General features: G+C 39.7%; 1 protein-coding gene across 2 annotated transcripts in view; it reads left to right on the top strand.

Moving 5' to 3' along the window:
- recql4 (RecQ helicase-like 4) overlaps nt 1–18234 on the top strand; it is a 58596-nt gene that overhangs the window by 20273 nt on the left and 20089 nt on the right. For both annotated transcript variants that reach the window (XM_039737341.1, XM_039737343.1), the window contains exons 11-17: nt 420–512; nt 1209–1345; nt 2272–2355; nt 2464–2652; nt 4694–4876; nt 6399–6594; nt 17608–17885. In XM_039737341.1, coding sequence (XP_039593275.1) covers nt 420–512; nt 1209–1345; nt 2272–2355; nt 2464–2652; nt 4694–4876; nt 6399–6594; nt 17608–17885 — 1160 coding nt within the window. The remainder of the gene's footprint in view (nt 1–419; nt 513–1208; nt 1346–2271; nt 2356–2463; nt 2653–4693; nt 4877–6398; nt 6595–17607; nt 17886–18234) is intronic.

Genomic DNA, 18234 nt, shown 5'->3' with positions numbered 1-18234 from the left:
GCCTTGATTTAGGATTGAGGTCCAGTATCCCTGTTCTGGATGAGGTATTGTTAGATTCTATTAGAACATTTATAAAGTTAAGATTCTGAATTGTTCTTTGACTTTTCCCAAACTAATTTGCTGTCAGTATACCTGTCAGGAATGCACATCACTGGACAACATATGATAGCTCTGAGAATTACAGAGGCACAAAAGAACCACCACACCAGGCTCAGAATTGTAGGAGGGGGAGTTTGTAATGCATGCTTATATATCATAGACAATATGCAGTTTACAGAGTTTGGTATTTTCAACAGCTAACTTTAAAATCTGTCCTATACTTGTCTTTAATTTGAAAATATGTTTGGTTTTGCCTTTTCTTACACCAATTTCAGATGCCTGTTTTGGTTCAATATATATAATTTATTTATTTATTTTAGCAACTCCACCAGAAGTTTATGAAGCTCTTGCTGATTTTGGTTACAAGTCATTTAGACCTGGTCAAGAACTCGCTATTATGCGGATCCTTTCAGGTAAAACTTATCTTATTTATTCTTATCATAACAAAAATGTGTGAAGAGTGGAGAGATTTTATATGGGTTGCAGAAACATATAATATTGTAGTTGTGTTATTTTCATACCTCTATAGTGTGCAATAGTATATGTTTCTACAACAATGTTATTTTTACCTGATTTTTAAAAAAAAAAAAAAAACATTTATTGTAAGCTCTTCTTGGGAGCTGAGACCTTTTGAAGATGGCCTGCTGACTATTCATATGCTAAATTACACATATCTGAAAACTGAACTTCTTCTGAAGCACTCTTCTAGGGTCTGATTAAATAGGTAATCCATCTTTAAATGTTTTTTTTCGGTATTCTATATATAGATATCACATTAAATCATGTATAATGTCTTTGTCAAATGTATCATCAAACAGCATTATATCTGTTATCAGCTTGTGTACATTGAATTTATTTGTCTCCATTTTATGTTCTAGTACATGAAATAATACATTTCTGGAATTAAGCTGTGCAATTTGGTACCTTTTTAATGCATTGTATGTGATGGTATTTTTTCAAATTATAGTTTGAAAAAAGGAAATCCAACTTTCTTTCCTGTTATTTGCAGCTAATATGTTTGCTTCTTTCTATACTGATTTTGTGCAATCTGCAGTTAATAACTGATAGTAGTTTGATGTATACAATATTTTTTGATTTGTTACTAATAGGCCTGTCCACTTTAGTGGTTCTTTCTACTGGAATGGGAAAATCTCTTTGCTACCAGCTTCCAGCCTACTTATATGCCAAAAGGTCAAAAAGCATTGCACTAGTTGTCTCTCCATTAGTGTCTCTTATGGATGATCAGGTAAACTTCAGTAAATGTAGACAATTTGTCATAAAGAATTTAAAGTATATAAAATATCATATAAGTGAAATGCAGTATGATTCAGTATTTTGAAATATAATACGTACTTACAGTAGCAGAAATTCCATGTATCCACTCTGTGTATAGCTGGAATTCATTACAGAGTGCAGTGTTGTCTGGTGTCTTTCTTCAGTGTTGTGGTTTTCAGTCTTGATGGAGGCTAATCCGATGGTGCTGGAGTATTACAAAGAAGGAGTGTTCACGGCTAGTTTCCTGTAAATCTCATCATCTCTCTGTTGTCAGAATGAAGAGCTTTGTGTACACCTTAAGTAAAGAAGAAATGGAAAGGTTTATTTGCAGTATTATCCTACCTAATAAGTCGAAAGGGTGTAGTACAAGGTTATGAAAAAGTAATACGTTTTAGTCATAAAGTTATTTCATTCAAACACCAGGAAGCCATATGCCATATGTTATTTTAGCCTCTTCTAAAAGTTCACGTTTACTGCCATGCATACAAAGTACAGTGAAATTCTTTCTTACATGTCTAACCAGCATATAGCATGTTGCTACTGGACAATACCATGACCGGGAAGTGTTAATCCACATTTTCAGTTTACGATCTTGGGAAGCCAAAGGCCATCTCAAAAGTAATGGGATATAGTTTATAATGATTAAGCCTTATATACTGTAGCTGTTAAAGTTACCATATGTCTGTACAAAGTATGTTCTTGCAAGATTATTATATAACCTTTTTATTAAAAGTAATAACTTTTCAAATGAATATGATGATTAAACAATGGCTACAACAAAAATAACAAAAGTCTGGCTTATATGGTCATGAAAAAGTATTACAAATATTAATAAGATGCAGAAATATTTCACTATAGGTTTTTATTTTTTCTTTCCACTTTATGATTTTTTTTTAGGTTTCTGGTCTCCCTCCCAAAGTAAAAGCTGCCTGCATTCATTCCAACATGACAAAAAATCAAAGAGAAGCTGCCATTGAAAAGGTGTGAGTTGTTACAGTTAAAAAAAAAAAAGTATAAAGCAACAATGGTGATAGATAATGTTTCTGTTTTTAAAAAAAAAAAAAAAAAAAAATCTGTTTTTGCTTTCAGGTGAAAGAAGGCAAAGTCCACGTACTACTGCTGTCTCCTGAGGCACTTGTTGGCGGTGGACATGCTGGATCTGGCTGCCTGCCTCCTGCCGATCAGCTTCCCCCAGTATCCTTTGCATGTATAGATGAAGCACATTGTGTATCTGAGTGGTCCCACAATTTCCGGCCCTGTTACCTTAGGCTTTGTAAAGTGAGTAATAATTTTTTTTGTTCATGTTATTCTTAAAAATGCAGAGCATACACCTTTTTACAGGTTTAACGAAATGAAATGAAAAGCTAAATAGAGTGGAAGAGTGGATTAAGTTTTAAAACACATTATGTATATAATAAAAAATATATATATTTATATACTGTATTTTAGGTGTTTATATGTATGTGTGTGTGTATACTATATATGTATATATGCATATTTTTTTGATATTTTCTTTCTCCATACCAAGGGGTAAAAAATGATTTTTATCTTGCCGTGGTACTAAGCAACATTATCTAGCTTTCATAATAGAATATTAAAGAGGGTGTCATCTAAAGATTAGAACAAAGTGATAAGAATTTTGTATACTGAAGTGTGTGCCCACACAGTATGCACTTATTGTATTGCTACCTTTTTAATTTGTCAGATAAATAAACAGAAATGCATGCGAGTAAAGTTCTGCTGATGGTCCAAATAAATAGGTTACAATAGGGCTTGTTTTGTCTTTGAAATGGGGATAGTGGGGATTAGGGATTTAGTGACTGGTGATGGAGATTTAGTGACTAAATAACTGTAATTTACACCACAATGTTTCTTGAGCAGTCTCTATGACTGTCCATGTGTGAATTTGAGCAAGTCTCCAAATCTACCAGTATTTTAATTTTAAAAATGATGTTTTTAAACCGTTTAATTGTGCAGTAGAGATGTACTAGTCACTATAAATCCTGGGTCTCCCAACTCCAGTCCTGGAGTAGTACTGTGGTTGCAGGCTTTCATTCTAAACCTTTTTACTTTAATTTTAATTAACTTGCTGTTTAAGATTTAGAACCCTTAATTATTTATTGTTTTCCTTAATTAACATCCAAACAATAATTAGATAAATAATGTGATACATTGTCTATCATACAATATACTATAATAAAAAAAGTGAAGGGCAAAGTAATATTGATCAGCTCAGGTCCATAAAACATTTTGATGGTTTTCTTAGAAAAAAGAAAATGAACAGTTTCAGAAATGTCTGCTGTGGCAAAATGAAAGCACCAGCAGGCCATGGAATTATATAGTAGGTTTAATTAACAACAAGAATTGTCTTTTTTAATTTAAAAAATGGTTGGAGTGAACTTGGTTGGAGTTTGAGTCCCAGACTTGGCTGGTCATTTGTTGTCTCACTTCACATCTCATTTTTGTTTGGCTGCCATTTAAGGAAACAATGAAGCAGTTCAGAGAGCTGAATCATAAAAAAACAAGTCAATTAAAATGAAGTTAATTAGCAGCAAAAACTGGTCACTAATTAAGAAAAGGGTTAGAATGAAAACCTGCAGCCATGGTAGCACTCCAGGATTGGAATTGGAGCCGCCTGCTTTAGATAAAACTTTAGATGCTTATTCATTGTCAATCCTGCTTAATTATATTTGGGGCACGTATGGCTCAAGTATCTCCCTGCAACATCTGATTAAAGGCCGTAACCAACCCTGAACCAAGAGTACAGTCACACATATACCCACCTTTACTTGAGGTTCATTTTCAGTCATCAGTTAACCTAATATGTACATGCTTAGGAAGGAAACCAATTTGCCAATAGAGGTTGGGACATGAAAACTCTGTAGGCCTACAGACATTTGACCAGAACTTTGGAATTTTTATTCAGGACTGTGGAGCTGTAAGTCAATACCACTCATCCCTGTTCCACCATAATTATAATTATCTTTGTTCAATAAATATAAATGGAAGGTCACCCTTCAGCTGTAGGAATTACAATTGGAAACTGAAAATAAACAGACCTTTCATTTTCAGTGTGGTATAGTGACTTACTAGCAGAACTGTAAATGCACTAGTTCTCTAGTGCTTTGATCACAGTGTGACCACGCACAAATCAACTTATATTTCAGTACTTCACTTTTAGAAAGATATAATCCAGTGTTCCATTGTGATTGTTTAGAAAAAATGTCTGACTCAGTAAATGTAAAATATATTTTAATCAGAATGTAATTATTTTGTTTCAGCAATTCAAATAAAGCTGTTATTGCTAATTATTCTGCAGGTTCTTAGAGACCGCTTGGGTGTGCGATGTTTGCTAGGTCTGACAGCAACTGCAACTCTTGCCACAGCACGTGATATTGCCCATCACCTGGAGATCAAAGATGAAGATGGAATAGCTGTTAGATCTGCAGCAGTGCCTCCTAATTTGCATCTGTCTGTGTCAATGGACAAAGAAAAAGACCAGGTATAGGTTTACTTTTTATAAGCTTTTTTTCCCTTTTTTTTTGTAATAGTTTCAACACCCTGGGTATGCAGTGTGATAAAAGTTAAATCAATCAGGCATTGGCTGTGCAGTCTTTCCTTTATTAAAGTACGTGGTATTTTTGTTTTTCCTTTATTGCTTCCTACATTCACTGTCAATGAGCAGGGAATTGGTTTTTTAATCAAACTCAACTGGCCAAATTTAAAATGATCGTGGAATTCCAAAAAGTTCAGGTTTAAAGAAACAGGAAAAAATGGTGTGTTTTTGACATATATATTGGTTTAGATATTGTACCTGATCTGGAAATCTCATAAGACATTGGGCCTCAGTTTATAGTGCCATCAGTTAATTGGTCATTGGCCTGTGGTGTAAAGGTTAAGGCTTTGGATCTAGGACTTTAAACCCCGAAGTTGTGAGTTCAAATCCTACTGCTGACACTGTATGAACATGAGCAAGTCACTTCACCTGTCTGTGCTCCAAATGGAAAAATAAATGAAATGTAACCAGTTGTATTTGAAATATTGTAAATCGTGCTAAATAAAGAAGTCAGTCAAATAATAATTAATTTTATATTATTAAGTCACTGGAGCAGCTTACTCTTGAACTCTTACCCCTAAATAGTAATGTTTTGGATTGTCCTTTCTTAGAGAAAAAAATATACCAGCCAAATTTCAGCTTTTTCAGTAAATGGGAAATAGTGTTTTGTTAATGAGTGAGTGAGTCACTGGGTCTGTGAGCTTTGCTTTACACACAAAATATATGTGAGTGTGTGTGTGTGTGTGTGCATATATGCAGTCGCCGAAAGTGTGTAAGGACCGGGGCAAAGAGGATTGTCAGGACAGTTTCTTCCCCAGGCTGATACAGGGTAGCCTCCTAGGTTTCCAGTGGGGTTATGAGCATGGGATTCTCAACCCAGTTGGAACCTGTGGCCACCGCCAGGGGGTGCATGGACCTTTCCAGGGCCTTATTTGGTCACGTTTCTACCACATCCGAGAGTGTGGCCGGAAGAAGCTCGTTAGGCACCTGGAGTCCATGCAGGTGCCTTATAAAAAGGAGCTGCCTCACTCCATAAGTGGCCAGAGCTGGGAGGTGAGGACAAAGCCTGAAGAGGAATGGAGGGAGAAGGACTGGCGGCAAGAAGGGACTGAATGGTGTTGGTGTGCTGCGTTGTGGTTACTGACATTGTAAACTGTAAATAAACATGTGGAGTGTGGCAAAACTTGTTTCCTGCCTTTCTATATATCCATCCATTATCTAACCCATATAGATCATTTTAATGCATGCCAATTTCGGCTTAATTAGAATTGTAGTATAAAAACTGTTGCATTTTATGAAACATAAGTTATAGATTTAACTGATCTTTATATATTTTTTTAATTCTCATTTAAAACTAGATCAGCTCAGGAGTTTGATATGTTTTTCTGTTGTAGTCTGGACAGTTTATTATTAAAGTTTCCTTGCCATTGCCGCAGTCCATTAATTGGTGTTTTGTTATTGTCATTAGGCTCTTGTGGGTTTGCTGAAAGGTGATCGATTTGGCTCACTGGACTCCATTATTGTCTACTGCACTCGGAGAGAGGAGACTAACCGTATTGCTGCCTTGCTGCGTACTTGTATGCAAGGTGTAGTGCTAAAGGAAGTCCCTGAATCCATTGAAGAGGAATTTGAGGATATCCATGCTAAAAGGAAAAAGGCTCTGGGTAAGATATGGGTGAAATAACAATCTATTAAAGCAGAATTATAATGTTTTGTTGGACCTATAAATGGAAGTGAATTGCTATGTTGTTTGAAAGGATGTAAAATGTGTTAATTGGAGGAATACAAATTGCAGCATATGTTTTACTGCATTTGAATTTTCTGGAGATAATTACACTTTTTACAATTTTTGTCCTCTTTTTGAAAATTTCAAATAAAACTAATAATTACATTTATGTAATATATATATATTGTAACAACGGATGAAAAATTATATCAGAGGGTTAGGGCTTTATAAGAAGAAGATTTTTAAAAGCTATGTGCATCAAAATGAAGCATTTTAGATGAACTTAGCTCTTTGATATTTCCTCCTTGTGAGGTGGCCTAGAATGGGATGTTCTGTCCTTATATGCTGGGGAACCATAAGGGGCAGAGTTAGTTGGTTGGCCAGAGTAACATCATAATTCAAAACTTTTCTTCCATACTGGAAAGGAAAACAGATAATTACACATTGTGCGCTTTTTACCTCCCCGTGCTCTCATGTCCTTGCACTAACCCATATAAAGCACTCACTAAGCTGTGTATGACCGTCTAGAAATACATACTGTATATCACAATATTACTGTATGTGTTCTATCATAAATACAGTAATCCCTCGCTACATCGCACTTCGACTTTTGCGGCTTCACTCTATCGCGGATTTTAAATGTAGGCATATCTAAATATATATCACTGACTTTTCCCTGGTTCACGGATTTCTGCGGACAATGGGTCTTTTAATTTATAGTACATGCTTCCTCAGTTTGTTTGCCCAGTTGATTTCATACAAGGGATGCTACTGGCGGATGGCTTAGAAGCTACCCAATCAGAGCATGTATTACATATTAACTAAAACTCCTCAATGATATAAGATATGCTTCCCGCGCGGTGCTTGATTGTTTGCTTTTCTCTCTCTCTGACATACTCTGCGCCTGACGGAGGGGGTGTGAGCAGAGGGGCTGTTTGCACAGAGGCTGTTTGCTTAGAAGATATGGACGCTCCTCTAAAAAATGCTGCCTTATCGCGGTGCTTTGGCATCCTTAAAAGCCCAAAAGCACGTATTGATTTTTTGATTGTTTGCTTTTCTCTCGCTGTCTCTCTCTGACATTCTCTGCTCCTGACACGCATTCTTTGAAGAGGAAGATATGTTTGCATTCTTTTAATTGTGAGAAAGAACTGTCATCTCTGTCTTGTAATGGAGCATAGTTTAAACTTTTGACTAAAGGGTGTTATTTCATGTCTAGAGGGCTCTAATAATGTTAAAAGTGTGGGAGAGTTTATAAGGGCTTAAAATATATAAAAATAACCATACAAACATATGGTTTCTACTTCGCGGATTTTCATCAATCGCGTGGGATTCTGGAATGCAACCTCCGTGAACAAGAAGGGATTACTGTATTGTTAATTTCTAGTCTGAGGGGATGCCAAACTTGATGACTTCCAAGTATGTCAGATTACATTAGTAGATATTACAGGGTTTTTCAAAATACATGAACGCATAATTAATTTCTAGTGCAGTTTCACATTTCCAAAATATCACAAGCTCCTCACTTTTTCTGATAGTCAGTAATGTGCTGCCTGGCAGATCTCATGCTCATCTGAAGGTTTTGCAAGTATTGTGAGGTCAGCTGCAATTTTGTCCCTTTTTTTCCCCCACTGTATTATGTCACATGGTTTACCTACCACTATGTAGATGGGTGTCTTTCCTGTTTGTGAGGTCTAAAACCCCTGTGTACCTTACTCCTCGTATCTAAATTTGTATGTATTTTACTTCTGGGTGAGCGCTCATTAGTTGTCAGCTCTCACCTGCACATAAGCCCGCCTTTATGGGCAAGACAAAGTTAAACAGGGGTAAGATGCAGACTCAGTGTCTAGTGGCTTCTTTCAAGGCAGTTCTAGCATTGACTTGAAATGTATATGATGGTTATGGTATCTTATATATAAACATCTACGCGTGGAAGTGTGTTTGTGTGTGTCTTCTGCCTGTCTGGCCCGGAAGTGTGAGGCTACAGCAGTGATGCTCAAAGAGCTGGCATGGCGGCCCCAAGTTAACGAGTCAGAGACAAACTCGCTTAGCCTCTGATGGACAAGGGCGGTGAGTAAGTCCGCAAAATAAAACTGCCGACTCTGCATTTCAGTTTTTGTTCTGATGATTTCAATAGTTTATAGGAGCCCAGGCTTTTTACAGCGCAGGCTTACACAGCTCGTATTTCTATATGAGGAATCTCTTTTACTCTGTGCAGAAACCTTTAAATAGGTGGTGAGAATGATGGGTAACTGCTACAAATATGATGTGGCCTGATCACTGTGGTCAAGCCCTGCCCTCCTTTTGAAGAGCAAACCATGTGTAGTTAGACACAGTGGGACAGTCATTACCTGTTTTATTCATTTTATTATTTTCTTTGTGTGCCACTCCTTATTTCCATACTTCACTGGCTCATTCAGTGAAAGTGCAATTTTGTTTTGTATTCTGTGATCTTGCGCCATTTTAGTCTGAATAATGTTGGGAAAATACATTTTTATAGTTGATGGAGCCTCATATTGCATGCCCTGAGTAATTTTACATTCATGCTTTTGTCGATATAGATGTGTAATTATATGGAAATAAATGCTGCCAGGTGCCCACTGACACTTATGAAACTGTGTGTTAAATAGTAAACTGAATAACAGAGCCATGTTTTTTGTAGCATCCATTGTACAGCCTTAATGTAATGTCTGCATGATATTGATACAGTGGTATTCACAAAGAGGATCTGCCATTAGGTCGACAAATGCTGCTCTGCCTATTGATATTTCTATGGTGATGTGAATCAGAGTTGTGTCAACCCTGTTTCAGTGGAGCGTTGAAAAATCTAAACATTTACATTGATAAAATGGATAAGGGTTACCTTGAACAATTCTTTTATGTATTCAGCAGACCTACTTATTTTTGCCACTATACTATACAGCAGCAGCACAAACCATTAAGTTTTCAGCCCCCGTGTTGGACTGTTTCTTGAAGGTAAGATGTCTGGAACTCATTTCCAGTGTTTCTCTGCTCACAGATGAGTCTACCAGATGGAAATTATTGAAAACTAGATTAGGCAGTGAGTGTTACAGTTCTCCAAATTCAGGTTACTTTTAAAACCATTTCCTTGCTCCGTTCTTTCCTGTGGTGAATGACGTTAACTTTGGACAGCAGTAGCTTCCTCTTTGCTACTCATCATTTGTAACCAAGTCTGTGTTGCATTGTTCCTTGGCGGGTTTCTTCATTTCTGAGTAAATATTGAGAACAGGTTTAGCTAAATTCCTTAATCGTTAGCAATTGCTTGCTGACCTGTTAAGTCAATATACTAGATTCATAGCAGTGTAGTTACATTTAGTGTAGTGCTACAGTAAGTTCCAATCTCATTGATGGTTCAATGTGTCATCTTGAAGATGGATTTTACCCTCTCAGGTTATGTGCATATATTGTATATATCCATCCATCCATCCTCTTCCGCTTATCCGAGATCGGGTCGCGGGGGCAGCAGCTTGAGCAGAGATGCCCAGACTTCCCTCTCTCTGGCCACTTTTTCTAGCCCTTCCGAGGGAATCCCGAGGCATTCCCAGGCCAGCTGGGAGACATTGTCCCTCCAATGTGTCCTGGGTCTTCCCCGGGGCCTCCTCCCGGTTAGACGTGCCTGGAACACCTCACCAGTTAGGCGTCCAGGAGGCATCCTGATCAGATGCCCGAGCCACCTCATCTGACTCCTCTCGATGCGGAGGAGCAGCGGCTCTATTCTGAGCCCCTCCCGGATGACTGAGCTTCTCACCCTATCTTTAAAGGAAAGCCCAGACACCCTGCGGAGGAAACTCATTTCATCCGCTTGTATTCGCAGTGTTGTTCTTTAGGTCACTACCCATAGCTCATGACCATAGATGAGTGTAGGAGCATAGATCAACTGGTAAATTGAGAGCTTTGCCTTACAGCTCAGCTCCTTTTTCACCACGACAGACTGATGCAGAGCCTGCATCACAGCGGACGTGTGAACAAGACCCCGAGATACTTGAACTCCTCCACTTGGGGTAGGATCTCGCTCCCAACCAAGAGAGGGCACTCCACCCTTTTCTGGCTGAGGACCATGGTCTCAGATTTGGAAGTGCTGATTCCCATCCCAGCTGCTTCACACTCTGCCCTCGAACCAATCTAGAGAAAGCTGAAGATCACGGCCTGATGAAGCAGTGTCCCAATCCTGAGTCCACCAAATCGGACCCCCTCAACGCCCTGGCTGTGCCTAGAAATTCTATACATAAAAGTTATGAACAGAATCAGTGACAAAGGGCAGCCCTGGCGGAGTCCAACTCTCACTGGAAACGGGTTCAACTTACTGTTGGCAATACGGACCAGGCTCTGACACTAGTTGTACAGGGACCGAACAGCCCTTATCAGGGGGTCCAGTACCCCATACTCTCGGAGTACCCCCCACAGGATTCCATGAGGGACATGGTTGAACGCCTTTTCCACAAAACACATGTAGACTGGTTGGGCAGACTCCCATGCACCCTCCAGGACCCTGCTAAGGGTGAAGAGCTGGTCCACTGTTCCACGACCAGGACAAAAACCACACTGTTCCTCCTGAATCCGAGGTTCGACTATCTGATGGACCCTCCTCTCCAGGACCCCCGAATAAACCTTTTCAGGGATGCTGAGGAGTGTGATCCCTCTGTAGTTGGAACACACCCTCTGGTCCCCCTTCCTAAAGAGGGGGACCACCACCCCGGTCTGCCAATCCAGAAGCACTATCCCTGATGTCCATGCGATGTTGCCAAGGTGTGTCAACGAAGACAGTCCTACAACATCCAGAGCCTTGAGGAACTCCGGACGTATCTAATCCACCCCCCGGGACCCTGCCACCAAGGAGTTTTTTGACCACCTCAGTGACCTCAGTCCCAGTGATGGCGCAGACCACCTCCGAGTCCCCAGGCTCTGCTTCCTCATTGGAAAGCATGTTGGTTGGATTGAGGAGGCCTTTGAAGTACTCCCCCCACCAACCCACAACTTCCCGAGTTGAGATCAGCAGCGCACCATCCCCACCATGTACACTGCACTGCTTCCCTCTCCTGAGACGCCAGATGGTGGACCAGAATCTCCTCAAAGTCGTTCTCCATGGCTTCCCCAAACTCCTCATACGCCCGAGCTTTTGCCTCAGCAACCTCCGAAGCCGCATTCTACTTGGCCTGCCGGTACCTATTAGCTGCCTCCAGAGTCCCACCCCTCCTCTAACCGCCACCTTATCGTGGTGGAGGGGTTTGCGCGTCCCAATGATCTAGGAGCTTTGTTGTCTGGGGCTTTATGCCCCTTGTAGGGCCACCCAAGGTAAACTGGTCCTAGGTGAGGAATGAGACAAAGAGCGGTCCAACAAACCTCCTATGAAGAACAAAAAAATTTGGACGGTGTTTTCCCTCACCCAGACGCAGGTCACCGGGGCCCCCCTCTGGAGCCAGGCCTGGAGGTGGGGCTCGATGGTGAGCACCTGGTGGCCGGGCCTGCACACATTGGCTCACCACCTATGGGAGGGGCCAAGGAGGTTGGGTGCAGTGTGAGTTACCTTGGCAGTCCGATCCTCGGCTACAGAAGCTGGCTCTTGGGACGTGGAATGTGCCTAAGCTAGTGTGCCAGTTCGAGAGGTTCCAGCTAGATATAGTCGGGCTCACCTTGACACACAGCTTCGACTCTGGAACCAATCTCTTTGAGAGGGATTGGACTCTCTACCACTCTGGAGTTGCCCCCGGTGAGAGGCGCCGAGCTGGTGTGGGCATATTTATTGCCCCCTGACTTGGAGCCTGTTCATTGGGGTTTACTCCAGTGGACGAGAGGGTAGCATCCCTTCGCCTTTGGGTGGAGGGAGGGGTCCTAACTGTTGTTTGTGTGTATACGCCGAACGGCAGTTTGGAGTACCGACCCAATTTTGGAGTCCCTTGAAGGGGTGCTAGAGGGCATACCTTCTGGGGACTCCCTCTTACTGCTGGAAGACTTCAATGCTCATGTGGGCAATGACAGTGAGGCCTGGAAGGGCGTGATTGGGAAGAATGGCCAATCTGTGCTCGTCACAGATTGTCCATAATGAACACCATGTTCAAGCATAGGGGTGTTCATATGTGCACTTGGCACCAGGACAACCTAGGCCACAGTTCAATGATCGACTTTGTGGTCGCGTTGTCGGACTTGCAGCCTGTCAGAAGCAGCTTCAACTCCCACCTCCGGCAGAACTTCGACCACGTCCCGACAGAGGTCAGGGACATTGAGTCCGATTGGGCCATGTTCCATGCCTCTATTGTTGAGGCGGCTGACTGTAGCTGTGGCTGTAAGGTGGTCGGTGCCTGTCATGGCGGCAATCCCCGAACCCATTGGTGGACACCGGCGGTGAGGGATGCCGTCAAGCTGAAGAAGGAGTCCTACAGGACCCTTTGTCCTTTGGGACTCTGGAGGCAGCTAAAAGGTACCAGCAGGCCAAGCGGAATTGTATTGTATATATGTGTTTCTTATTATTTTAACTCAACCACACGAACAGAATTATATCGAAATCTGACTAGCTATGAGTAGACTTTTTTTTCTTTTTCTTGCATTTTTTTTTACACCCAGTGCTTCCAGAATAGTCTTCAGTCCATTGCAGCCCCCATTTTTGGACTAGGCTGAGTTAAGAATGTTTGATAATGTTATTTTACAGTTTTTGACTATAAATACTGCATAGGCAGCCTAAACTATTTAAAGCAAGGTATTCCAAACAAATTTTAAAGTTTTAATTTCATACAGATAGATTGGAATTAATGTAATTTGTTTGAACTTTCCTTAGAGACTGGATTAGCATAATGGAAAAAAGAAAAGGAGATATAACGCTGTCACTTTTGATTTATTGTTGGTGCATGTTAGGCAGTGTGACCTAGTATCTGAACCTTTGAATCAAAAACTAAGTTTTTTTTTTTTGTTTGTTGTTTTTTTTTTACTGTTGGCATTTAATTATCTTGATGAAGTAACTTAATGTGCCAGTGCTCCTCTTATTGAAATACTGTACATTGACAAATGTAAAATAATTTAATAATTTGTTAGTCATTTTGATGAAAACACCCTAAATTAAGACGTCTGGATTCAAAGTCAATGCAGTGTGTTGAAGCAAGCAAGACATAACTTAGCAGGTATATTTTAACATCCCACAAAACTTCTGTGTCTGATACTTTAAGTTAAGTTACATGTACCAAGTGTCAACTTCTGATACCAGGGTCTAGTATACTTAGATCTGTCCCACTCTTTCTTGTCAACCAAGTGGCACTACACACCTAACACTCATCCTTCACCTTGTGTGTGGTGAGCCCACATTGTGGTTCTATGCAGCTTTTTCAGGTTGAGCCTGAATGGACAACACAGTCACCCAGCAGTCGCTAGTAAACATTCAGCCTCAGGACTGGCACCAAGTTGGTTCCATTTTACTAGTTATGTTACAAGGTTCTCTGTGTGATCTAATTGGAATTATTGTGTTATTTATGGATTGTTTAGTATAAATATCTTAACAACACAGCTTGGAAAAAGCATTGCCAGATGCATTGGTTGGAGTAGGGCCCTTCCCTTTGGCTGATGTCTGTGCAAAAAAACTCCATGGTATCTAGGTCACAATGGAGGATGAGATTGGGCTGAAAAGGTTGAAAGCACTGGATATTGCAGGGGTCCTCAATCACAGTCCTGGAGGGCTGCAGTGTCTGCAGGTTTTTGTTCTAACCCGGTTGCTTAATTAAAAAGCAATTCTTGCCAATAATTTAATTTTGTGGCTTGTTAGTGCTTTAACTTTGCTATGTCAGCTCATTCTCATATCCTAGATTTTCTTTCCCTTTCTAAGGATATCATCCATATGATTTGAAGGCTAAAATGGAGGAGTAACTCTCAGCCCTTCACTTTTTTTCTCTTCACTTTCCTTCCAAGTATTTAATTAAACCCAGTAGTTATGATAAATACACACAGGCGTAAATGGTAAAAACTAAATGGAGAAATGCTGGTCTCTTTTGTCATTTGTATGTTATTGCTAATTAGGAGCAATTAAAAAGCAAGAGTACAGCTGTTTAAGACTAAAATAAGCAATAAAGGTTCAAAACCTTAACAAGTGAGACAACTAAAGTGAAGCACAAGTGTTACTTGAGCAATAAGTGCTTCTTATTAAGCAATTGGGTTGGAGCAAAAACTTGCAGCCACTGTCGCCCTCTGGGACCGTGATTGAGGAACCCTGAGGTATTGTGTGGGTGTTTTGGGTTTGTTCCTTCTACTGTTGCATGGAAGATGAGGATTACCCCTTGGGCAAGCAGATGTGGGTAGTGGTCACTATTTTTAAAAGGGGAGACGAGAGGTTATCCTTCTGATACCAAAGGATCACACACCTTAGCCTCTCTGGTACAGTCTAAGCTGGGATATTCAAGTGGAAACTCTATGCATGTGATGAATTATAGATCGAAGAAAAGGAACACTTTATGGATTTGGAAAAAGCATATGACATACTTCATGGTGTCTTGTGGGAGGTGCTACACAACTATGGGGTTCAGGCTCTTTTGCTGCATATTATTTGATTCTGTATTTATGGGGTGAGTGTATGCATACTTTGGTCCATTTAGTGTAGTATTTTGTGCAAGGTTAAAACTTGTCTCCTTTTCTCTCCTATGAATGGATTCCATAGACACAGAATATTGAGGTGCATTTGAGGTTTGGAGGGTGTCCTGTTTGAAAGGGTTGTATCTCTGCTATTTACATGTGTGTTTTTTTTTTTGTCTTGGCCTCTTCAGACAATGAGTGTGTTTACATGCACACACTAAACCGGGATAAGGTGAGTAACCTGGTTAAAGCAGATACCTGGTTTCTAAAATTTCCCCATTTACATGTGCAAGTTCACTTATGAAATTCTCCTTTAGCATTATGGTATGATGTCATACAAATGCACTAAAAAAAATAAAAATAAAACTAAGCATCATCAATGGCTGCTATGTATCCAAAAACAAGCATGGAACCTGTCTCCTGAGAAGGTACTGCCAAGCTTACCACTGTACGTTCAGCTCATTAGCATAAATTTATCAATTTCTGAAATATTAAGAGAGGTTATTTCAACCAGGAGAAGGCATAATGCAATCATTTACCTCAGGAAATGTATTCTTTTGGATGCTTCCACCATTTTGTACCCGTAGCTGCTGGATATGTGTTTGAAGCAAAAACTGGTGGGGCAGAGTTAGCGCAGGTTAAGAGTGCAACAGACATGAGCAGACTACGAAATCCTTAACTGCAACTTGGTTAAAGGCTTACATTACCAGGTTTCCCAAGGAAAAATCTACAACCAAGTTTCTCAGAGACCAATATCCTGGTTTCTCTTAACTGGAATAGGGGTATACATTGCATTTTTGAAACCAGGTTTGTGCAAAGCATACAATTATTCAACTTAAAATTATATATCGAGCACATCTGTCTCATTTAAAATTGTCCAAAATGTTTCCAGGGCAAGATCCAACCTTCGAAAGTTGCAATCAAGTTCCAGCCTCACTGGGTCACATGTTTTGGGCCTGCACCAAATTAACATCATTTTGAACCAAAATCTTTAAATACCTTTCAGACAGCCTTGGTGTCACAATCTCTCTTAATCCACTAAACGCTGTGTTTGGTGGACTTCCAGATGAGATTAAAGTGGAGAAAGACAAACAAACTGATCGCCTTTACTACACTATTGGCACGTAGATTATCTTGCTCAATTGGAAGAATCCTAACCCACCTCTTTTAAGTCCGTGTGTAACTGATGTTGTATGCTATTTAAAATTGGAAAAAATCAAATTCGCACATAGACGATCTGTGCAAAACTTTTTCAAAACCTGGCAGGATCTAATAAATAACATTTTAGAATAAGGTTTTAAATTGAGGAAGCTGATTCTCTCCCCTCTTTTTTTATTCTATTTATTTTTATTCATTTATTAATTTATCTATTTACTTATTTTTACTAGTTTAAAGTTTTACTTTGCTGGCCTAGCTCTTTTTCATGGGTGGAGGTTGATGTGTTTCAAACCTAGTTTTGTTAAACCTGACTTGCTTGTATGTAACGTTATTTGATTTTAATAAACTCAATAAAATGCAAAAGAAAAAAGAAAATGGGTTTCTGTGAATTAACAGAGTTATTGAAGTGCAAGTAAATAAATGTTGTGATCTTGTTTTCTCTGTTGCTGAGTGGAATAGTTCATAGCTGAGTGAGATATGATAGTTATATGTGTTAGCATGGATTGTTTTTAAAGTATATTACTGTACTTGTTGTGATGTTTGTATTTGATTGATTGAATTGTGTTCTGATATAATAAGTTTCCAGATAAAAGTAAAACAAAAATGAACACCTCCTAATTTTGAGGTGGTGGTTCTGTTCCAGATTTGTCCCAAGCATGTAAGAGGTGAGCAGCTGCCCAAAGTGCTAGAGGTCCAGTACATTGTAATCTTGTTCACAAATTAAGGTGGAGGTGATTGTGAGACTGACCAATGAATTTTCCAGTGGCAGCTCTTGTATGGATGTTACATTGGTCTATGATTAGGAAGAGAGTACTGAGTCCTCAGACAAAACGTTTGGTTTGTTGTTCAGTATACATCTTCATTTATGGTCACAAGCTCTAAATAATGACCAAAAACATGTGATTACAAGAAAAGCCACTGAAATGAGCTTTGTGTGCAGTGCTGACATGCTTACTCTCCGTGTTAGGATGTACTATAGGAAGGCATTGAAGAAGAACTGCCAGTTGTGGTGGTTTGGAGAAGACAACCAGGAGGATAATCAGGACACGCTAGAGGGATTATGTCTTAGAGAGTATGAAAAGGATGACCTGGTCAGACCAATTTGGCATTTTTCCATAATCAACTTCACCAGAAAAATTGGAGTAAAGATGTAAATCCATTTAAATAATAAAAAATACTATATGATGCTAAATTATAAGTCTAACACTTATTGCTACGTTTTCTTGGATAGCTAAGAAGATGATCCGGAAGCCACTGAAGTGGATAGCGGAGTCTTACCATGCAGGCATGTCTGCATCTCAGCGTCGAAGAGTCCAGAACAACTTCATGTGCGGGGAGCTGCGTATTGTTGTGGCAACAGTGGCTTTTGGAATGGGCTTGGACAAGTCGGATGTGCGTGGGATCATCCACTATAACATGCCGAAAAGCTTTGAAAGCTATGTGCAGGAAATTGGCAGAGCTGGCAGGGATGGGAAATCCGCCCATTGCCATCTTTTTCTGGACCCTGAGGTTTTTTTTTTTTTACTTTATTCCTGTATTAATTAAATATTTATTTAATTTTTCAGATATTTACATTTTGGGTGTGTTTAAATATTTTAGCTCATAGAGTACCTATAAAAATGTAGACGCCACTTTGAACTGTTATAGTCAAAGCCACAATTCATGTGGAGCCATGTAGAACAAAAGGTTGCTCATTTCAAGGCTGCCGTGTTCAGCAGGGGAGCACTAACTCCACTGGACAGATTGTTCTGATTACAGTAACACCTCAACCCACAATGGTAACAAATTAAGCACTTTAACAAAACAAATCAATCATGACACATCATAATTTTACACTTAGCATCTATTAAAGAGTCTT

Source organism: Polypterus senegalus, chromosome 15 (genome assembly GCF_016835505.1).
Source record: "Polypterus senegalus isolate Bchr_013 chromosome 15, ASM1683550v1, whole genome shotgun sequence".
Taxonomy (NCBI): Eukaryota; Metazoa; Chordata; class Cladistia; order Polypteriformes; family Polypteridae; genus Polypterus; species Polypterus senegalus.
Note: the sequence above shows the minus strand (reverse complement) of the source record. Positions and strands in the feature narration are given on the sequence as shown.